We start from the raw sequence: 8712 nt of genomic DNA, 5'->3' as shown, positions 1-8712 counted from the left end.
AAACGCCAAGCTGCTTCTTTAATTATTCTCTTCTGTTGTTTAACGTTACCTCTAAAAACTATAAAATCTCAAATATAGGGGGGAAATGGAGACAAGCGAATTACACAATGCAGCAGTCTAACAAGCCTCTCCTCATTTTGTATACTGTATAGACCACTGCATTCCTCTACTTTTCAATTTGCAAACATATTATTGTCAAGAGTTTCTGCTACTTTATATTGCATGTTTCATGGTCGGATTTAAAACTATAATATTTCTACTCTTCTAAACACTCAACCTACGTGCTGTTATTATAACATTTCTATCCAGAGTTATATTGTCTCATTTTTATAAATAGTCATTTAAAAATCTGAATTAAAATAGAAAAGATAATATAAGACCCATTTTAAAAGCTGATTAAAATCAATGACTCCACGATTTAGCAATCAAATAAATACTATTTTCCTCCCAACCCTTGATTAATGCGTGCCCACCTTTGGGGAAACATGGTTTTTGCCAAATTCATTGCCCAGTCCTCTTTCCTGAATTTTCGGGATCTAGCTACTTACAAGGATTAATGCCAACCGTGAAAAGCATGCCTACCTGCAAACAAAGCATTCGCATTCGTGCAAAGACCGGGGCATAACGGAGCCGCGTAATTTCCGACGGATTCCAAAGGAGGGAAAAGGGGGAGGAATTTTAAAAGAAAAATAAATGATGAAATGTTTGGGTCTCCCTTTCGGCTTTTGCCGGCGGACCGTGGAGCAGCAGGGTGGGGGGTAGGCGAGTTGGAAGGTGCGGGGGGTGCTAGCCCCCGGGAGCTCGGCAGGGGGCGCTGTGCAGGGGCTACGGCTCCCACTCGCTGATTAACACAATGTTAAAAAGCAACGGGGGAGTTTGCAAAGCCCTCAAAGCCCCTGCACAGCGCTCTCCTCGCCGAGCGGAGCCCACTGACAGCATGGATCGCAGGGCGGCGGCGGCCCTTTGCCTGTGGGTGCTGAGCGCCTGCCGCCCCCGGGACGGGCTGGAGGCTGCTGCGGTGCGGGGCTCGCCGGCAGCCGGCAGCCCGGGGCCACTTGCCGCCTCCTCCCCGCAGGCGAGGCTCCCGGGGCAGAGGGAGGCTGGGCGCCGCGGCGGAGGGGCTCTGCGGAATGGCACGGTGGTGCCCCACCAGTACATGGTGTCCCTCTACCGGAGCCTGTCCGCCCCCGAGCCGCCGGGGGCAGCGAGCAGCGCCGGGATCCGCGCCGATACGGTCACGGGCTTCGCGGACCTGGCGGCCGGAGGTGAGTCGTGGAGGAGCAGCCGCCGGCACCTGTGCGCTGGGCCGGGCGGAGGCAGGGTCTCCGGGGGCAGGGGCAGGGCGGGCTCCTGAGCCCGTGGCCTCTCGTCAGCTCACCGAGCAAGCGAATAAAACTCGGGGGCGCACGGCGGGACAGCGGGGCGCTCACAAAAGAAGGGAGGAGGGCAGGGACGCGGCTGTGTCAGGCCACCGAACGGGCTAATCCACGATGCATTCGATGCGGAGCCAGAAAACCCTAATCTAACAACTCCAGCTAATCCCGAGCTCTCTGCTCCACATCTAACAACTCCAGCTAATCCCGAGCTCTCTGCTCCACATCTAACAACTCCAGCTAATCCCGAGCTCTCTGCTCCACATCTAACAACTCCAGCTAATCCCGAGCTCCTGCTCCCACTCCAGCTAATCCCGAGCTCCTGCTCCACATCTAACAACTCCAGCTAATCCCGAGCTCCTGCTCCCACTCCAGCTAATCCCGAGCTCTCTGCTCCACATCTAACAACTCCAGCTAATCCCGAGCTCTCTGCTCCACATCTAACAACTCCAGCTAATCCCGAGCTCTCTGCTCCACATCTAACAACTCCAGCTAATCCCGAGCTCTCTGCTCCACATCTAACAACTCCAGCTAATCCCGAGCTCTCTGCTCCACATCTAACAACTCCAGCTAATCCCGAGCTCTCTGCTCCACATCTAACAACTCCAGCTAATCCCGAGCTCCTGCTCCCACTCCAGCTAATCCCGAGCTCCTGCTCCCACTCCAGCTAATCCCGAGCTCTCTGCTCCACATCTAACAACTCCAGCTAATCCCGAGCTCTCTGTTCCACATCTAACAACTCCAGCTAATCCCGAGCTCCTGCTCCAACTCCATCTAATCCCGAGCTCTCTGTTCCACATCTAACAACTCCAGCTAATCCCGAGCTCTCTGCTCCACATCTAACAACTCCAGCTAATCCCGAGCTCCTGCTCCCACTCCAGCTAATCCCAAACTCTCTGCTCCACATCTAACAACTCCAGCTAATCCCGAGCTCTCTGCTCCACATCTAACAACTCCAGCTAATCCCGAGCTCTCTGCTCCACATCTAACAACTCCAGCTAATCCCGAGCTCCTGCTCCCACTCCAGCTAATCCCAAACTCTCTGCTCCACATCTAACAACTCCAGCTAATCCCGAGCTCTCTGCTGCTAATCTAACAGCCGCAGATAATCCTGGGTTTTGAGCCTAGCCAGAGCGATGAAATGGTATCTCCCCAACCCCAGTGTAGGGGTATGTAACCCTAACCCCATCTCTCGCAGCCTGGTCCAATAGCTGTATCTGTCTATCTGGGTTCTCTCTCACGCTTTATTCCAAGACCAAGGTGTTTCCGACGCAACGCCCAGAGCACCCAGCGCTGCTGTTTAGCAGCTATTGAAATGAAAGGATTTCAGGCGGACCCGCGTCCCCCCCCCCCCCCCTCCCCGCTTTGCTCTTGGTCTCTGGGGGAGTGAAGAGAAACTCACCCCCCCCCCCCCCAGCCGCTGCTCCAGCTTTCCAGTGCAAAGCGGCTGGTGGACACCAGCTGGCAGGGACTGGATCGCGTGGCCCCGCCGTGCGGGCACAAGGGAGGGCCGAGGACGCGCTGCCAGGCCGGGACAGCGGAGCGGGGGAGCGGCAGGGCTGACAGCTCCTGGGCTGCGGGAGGCAGGTGTGTCGGAGAAAGAGGCGGAGGCAGGAAAGAGCGGCGTGCGGGATCCCGGGGCCCCTGCTTGCGGCTCCCCTCGTGGGAGGAAGGCGGGAGGCCGGGGGAGGAGGCGAGTGAAAAGGGGAACTGCCTCCTCTGCTCCGGCTGTGCGGGGAACTCACCCAGAACCCCCACCCCACCCCGGGGCTAGCCAAGGAGGACATTAGGGGGAGCGCACGCCCCCCCCCCCCCCATCTGCTACCCAGCTCCAGCCTGCTCGCCTGGGGCTGACTCTAAGGCAGCGCCGTCGGGCGGGGGTCTGGCCCCCTTCCTCTCCAGCGGGCCTTGGGGTGAGTATCAGACCCATGTTTGCGGGGTCCCCTTCATTATTGGTTATGAGTCGTGTAGGCCGCTCGGTCCGGGGCGCGCTCGGAAAGGCAGGGACCTTTGGGGGCCGGTGCCTTGGGCACCTGGCTCGTATTTATCTCCGCTGCGGAGAGGGATTCAAACGCAGCTCGCCGGCGCTGGAAGGCGGCCCGAGGAGTGTCCTGGCCGAGCGGCGGCGAGGGGATGGTGCCGGGGGAGCCGGGTTAAGGGAGCCCCAGCCCGGCGGGGGGCTGCAACCGACAAGTCACAACCGATCGCACGTGTAGGTGGCTGGCTAGTCGGGTTCGAAGGATCGCCTGCTAGTTTGCAACCAGGGAGCGAAAGTCGGTCGCTATAGGCCTTAGGAAGCGCGGTCAAATGATCCAGGCTAGCCCCCACGCACCACGGCAGTTCTGGGATATCCCCCGAGAATGCATTGCCCAGCGGTGGGGGCTTCATAAAAGCCGGGTCTGGGAGCTCCAGGCTTCCCACGTCCAGTCAAAAGGAGAGCGCTTTCGCTCTTATTTATGATGTAACGAAATTGAAGTGCTGACTGGGCCAGGAGGCTGGGAACGGACACGCTGGGCTGTAAAAATATATTTAGATTAGGGTGTAAACTGATAGTTAATATTTAATAAATAGTAAAAGCGTGGCAAGTGAAAGCGCTCAACACAGCAGAACTTAAGACAGCTCAGGAATTGCTGCCTGGACTTAGCTGGTATCTGGCAAGTGCAGTTTTCCCTAACGAAGATAGATCTGCTGGAGGGTGACTGCCTTAGCTGTCAAATGAAAGAAGCTAAATCTCTCTCTCTCTCTCTCTCTCTCGTCACTGGCCAAATGAAAACGCCTCGTTTTGTTCAGTCGCGCAGGTTTTTATTTACCTTATATTCTGCCATGCAGATACAAACTGTACAACTCTATAGCCTGATGTGTCCAAATCTGCTTCGGAAGCCTGAAATGTCCATGTTAAATAGTAAGCAAAATGTCTATTATTATTATATATTACTGGACAACAAGCTGCCGCTGATTTCTCGTTGATACTATCGTGTGTTCTGCTTGGACAAAAAACAATGACACCATCTGGTACGGTAAATAAAGAAATATAACAATAGCAGTACGATCCTGAATATTATTTAACATGAACTAAAATAAACATTTTAGGCTCCTCTAGATATAGGACCAGAAGGCCCTTGAATACGTATAAAGAGACATCCCTAATTTTTGTGCCCGTGTCAGTAAAATCATTGGGAGAGTCTATGTAAAATAAATGTCACTTCTTATGTATTAATTTATTATTAATTATTAGTATACGTATGTCAATAGGCGGTGCCGTGATATCAGCTTTTAAACAGAAAGCAGGATTTCTACTTAAAACCCGATGGCCCAGCCTTTTAAAAAACGGAGCGACCCTGCTTAAATGAATAATCCGTCCCCGTATCACCCGCAAGAAAGACCCCTTCAGCCTCCAATCTTATATGTATCGAGCAAACTTTTCTGCCGCTCAGCCGTCGTGTCCCTGGCTGTGAGCGCAAATCGTTTAATGCCGAGGAAAGTCTGCACAGTATCTGTGAGTTTCAGAGCAAAACGAAACCAGATGAGCTCTTCAAAGGGATCTCCTTATCTACCCCTCGCAGGAATTTTAAATCTGTTTTAAAAAATGACCACGAAGGGGGAAAATACTGTATCAGAGAAGGCACCAAAATAGGTTGTTTTTCCTCTCTGGAGAAAAGACCCAGGGACGCTTCAATGGTGAATCAAAGCAACGCTCTGCTTTTCTAGTCGGCCGCCCTCCGTTTGAGAGAAGACACTAATGTGCAAATACTTCGCACCATTAGCTTCGTTGCTAGGGCACTAGTCACTTCCCCAGCAAGTGCGAGGCGCGACTTGGCCAAGAGTCAGACCAGGCCAGGGTATCTCGCAGAACTTGCAATGTTCGGTGATCAGATTGCTAGTTGGGGACGGGGGGAAGCGCCCTTAGGGTTCACAGCCAGCTCCTTACGTTCCTTTCCCTGCCTTTGAATTGTGTTTTCTTCACCTCTTGTTCATTTAATGACTCCCGGTGAATGTTCACGTGTGGCTTGGAACATGAGTTTGGGTTTTAATGTGACTCACAAGGGATCTATTCCCACACGCAACATTCAAGCTGTATCCGTGTTAGACAGACTGATAGACAGCCAGCCAGCTAGATAGATAGAGACAGACAGACAGGTAGATAGATAGACACAGACAGACAGACAGACAGGTAGATAGATAGAGATAGACAGACAGACAGGTAGATAGATAGACACAGACAGACAGACAGACAGATAGATAGACAGAGACAGACAGACAGACAGATAGATAGATTGGAGTTAAATTGCCCTGACAGATTTCAAAATGTTTAACTTGGCATGGAGGGGGAAGGGGCGAAATCCTGGAGAATTGCTAAATGGGCATCGAATTACAGATTGTGGCTTTCGCTGCGGGTCTCCTCTTTGCACGGGGATCCCAGTGCCTGCACGGTTCATAGTCAGCCCCCCGCCCCCGGCTGCCTGGGCTCCCGAGGGTTGCACAGCCCCCGGGAAGCCCGTCAGATGGCTAAGCAGGTTCTCACAATCCGCCCCAGCGCAAGGACTCCGCGCGCGGAAAAGGAGCCGCTGGGAAGGAGCAGGCGGCTCGATCCACGCCGGGCCCAGCGGGACTGGTCACCGCTCGCGCTCCCTGCCTCAGTTTCCCTTTGCTTGCTCTCTTCCAGACGACTCCCCGGCCGAGGCCGGCCAGAGGTTCCTCTTCGATGTCTCCAGCCTCCCGGAGACTGACGAGGTGGTGGGCGCCGAGCTCCGGATCCTGCGGAAGCCCACGGCGAACAGGAGCGTGGCCCTGGCCCGAGAGGGAGCCTTCCACCGCCTCCTGCTCTCCGCCTGCCCCGGCGCGGACCGGCCGCTCCGGCTGTGGGACTCCCGGGCCGCAGACCTGCTGGACGCGGGCGCGCCACGCTGGGAGGTGTTTGACGTGTGGGAAGCCGTGCGGGAGCAGCCCGGACCGGGCCAGCGGCTTTGCTTCCTGCTGAGGGTCGTGTCGGAGCAGTCCGGCCGGGCCCTGCCCCCCGGGCAGCTGGGTTTCAGCAAGCCCCCGGCCCAGCCCCACGAGCGGGCCCTCCTGGTGGCTTTTTCGCACAGCAAGCGGAAGGAGAATCTCTTCAAGGAGATCCGGGACCAGGTGAAAGCCCTGGGCAGCCCCCCGTTCCTGGAGCCCCCCGATCCTGGCCAGGAGCCGCCCGCCACGCCGAGGAGGAGGCGCAGGACCACCCTGGCCGCTCGCTCTGGGGGGAGAGGGCAGGGCAAGAAGGCAAAGACACGGTGCAGCCGGAAGCCCCTGCATGTCAATTTCAAGGAGCTGGGCTGGGACGACTGGATAATCGCCCCGCTGGATTACGAGGCGTACCACTGCGAGGGGGTCTGCGACTTCCCCTTGAGGTCCCACCTGGAGCCTACCAACCACGCCATCATCCAGACGCTGATGAACTCCATGGACCCCGAGTCCACGCCCCCTAGCTGCTGCGTCCCTTCCAAACTCAGCCCCATCAGCATCCTCTACATAGACTCCGGCAACAACGTGGTTTACAAACAGTACGAGGACATGGTGGTCGAGACGTGTGGCTGCAGGTAGCAATTCCTGCAGCCCCGTTATTCCAGCAGCCAGCCCAGTATAGATCTGTTTCGTGTGTACCGGCACAGGAGGATGAATTCCAGTCCTGGAGACGCACCGTCGAAGCACCCTGGGTCTGCTCTTTAACACTCTGCCTACAGTATCTAATGCGCATGGAGGGATGGGATTCTGGGAGCAGGATCATTCCCTGGGTGCTACTGGCTGCCCCCAGGGACAGTAGATTTGTATCCCAACCTGATCGTAAATATCGTGCTGAAACTTCACACAAATGGGCACTTTAAAAGGGAGGAAATATGTGACTGTTTTTTTCTGGAATTACAATCTCCAATATACTTACCCAAACATTGCTGTCCCGCCCAGACTAGGAGGTCATCTGAGGAGAATCCGTGGTGGTAATAATCCAGGCTGGCTCCTTTGCTTGCTTTCTTGTTGAAACTGCCCGCTTCTGTTCACATTGCTTGTGTTGACATTAGGTTTTGACCCATCCCTGTTGACACAAACTGCAGTTCTTCTCCCTCCTTCCCCAGATGACACCAATCTTCCAGGGCCAGAAACACACTAGAATTAGGTTTGATTAGTCCCTCTAAATTTGGACCCAATCCTTCACGATTCGATGGCTGTAAAAATTTACTTTGGGGGAAAGGAGCTCTGGTTCTGACCCTGGAAGGATTTTTCTATATACTCTGTTAATAGGGTTAAATCATTTTAATCCCTGTCCTGCACTGTATGCACACCAATGACCATGTTCTGCTCCCTTTTGTGCAAGGGATGATATGGAGTCACTCTATGGAAGTGGATGGAGTTTCTCTAGATTTTCACCCATTTATATGAGATCAGATTTTGGTCTCAAGTACCTGTCATATGGTGCTACAGAATGGAGAAAGGGTAATAATACTTTGCTCTTTAGTGTACATCAGGAGTATCTCAATGGAGTTAAACTGGTGTAAAGTTGATGTAAGTGAGAGGTGAATCATAACTAGGCATCTTACTGACCTATTCAAACAATGGCACAAGTGATTTGGAACTGACACAAGTCTTACCAACATAAAAGAAATAGACATTGACTGGCTTGAGAAGCTTTCTATGATCTCTTAAAATTGCAACAATTTCCAAACTATGTAACTGTGCAAATGATTTGTCCACAATGGGACAAAACTTACCCCATCTGTTCAATTTAAGTGGGGCTACTCACCTCCGTAAGCACATTTTTGCCATTATGCTATTCATTCTCAATTATGTGCTGAATAATGGACACATCATCAGGAACAAAAATGAGAAATTGCCAAGGAGCCGCTAAAGAATTTTAACAATTGAGAACTTGCTCTTTGGGCTAGTGGGAGAGAAACAAAACTTCAGGCCTCATCCTGCTTCCCTTTTGCAGGCACAGCTCCCATTAGGTTCAATCAAATCTTGATTGTATAAATTCCCAGGGTTTGATTCTGGTTTTACATTAGAGTAAATTACACTTGTTGAAAAATTGGAGAGAATTTAGAAAAAGCTACGAGTATGATTCAAGGTCTGGAAAGCCTCCCTTAAGGCTCTCACAGCAATAGGTCAATCTATTTAGGTCATTCAAGAGAAAGTTAAGAAGTGCCTTCATCATGAGTTGCAAGCGCCAACATGGAGAAGAGATTTCCCAAAGCAGAAGGCTCTTTAAACAAGCAGGAAAAGGTATAATGAGGATCCAATGTGTGTAAGCTGAAGCTAGACAAATTCAGACTAAAAAGTAGGTGAGAATTTTTAACAGTGAAGGTAATTGACC

At 52.7% G+C, this 8712-nt stretch overlaps 1 protein-coding gene across 1 annotated transcript; it reads left to right on the top strand.

Moving 5' to 3' along the window:
- The first annotated feature begins 895 nt into the window (after positions 1 to 895).
- On the top strand, positions 896 to 7232 carry GDF7 (growth differentiation factor 7). Its single transcript, XM_075923429.1, has 2 exons — positions 896 to 1265; positions 6037 to 7232. The coding sequence occupies exons 1-2, from the start codon at positions 938 to 940 to the stop codon at positions 6948 to 6950; spliced, it is 1242 nt and encodes a 413-aa protein (XP_075779544.1). The 5' UTR covers positions 896 to 937; the 3' UTR covers positions 6951 to 7232.
- Positions 7233 to 8712: the final 1480 nt, after the last annotated feature.

Source organism: Pelodiscus sinensis, chromosome 3 (assembly GCF_049634645.1).
Source record: "Pelodiscus sinensis isolate JC-2024 chromosome 3, ASM4963464v1, whole genome shotgun sequence".
Taxonomy (NCBI): domain Eukaryota; kingdom Metazoa; phylum Chordata; order Testudines; family Trionychidae; genus Pelodiscus; species Pelodiscus sinensis.
Note: the sequence above shows the minus strand (reverse complement) of the source record. Positions and strands in the feature narration are given on the sequence as shown.

Bases quoted from the DNA above. Each gene is read 5' to 3' on its own strand.
- GDF7 (XM_075923429.1), top strand. From the start codon at position 938: ATGGATCGCAGGGCGGCGGCGGCCCTTTGCCTGTGGGTGCTGAGCGCC. The intron at 1,266-6,036 runs GTGAGTCGTGGA...GCTCTCTTCCAG, and splicing joins CGCGGACCTGGCGGCCGGAG to ACGACTCCCCGGCCGAGGCC.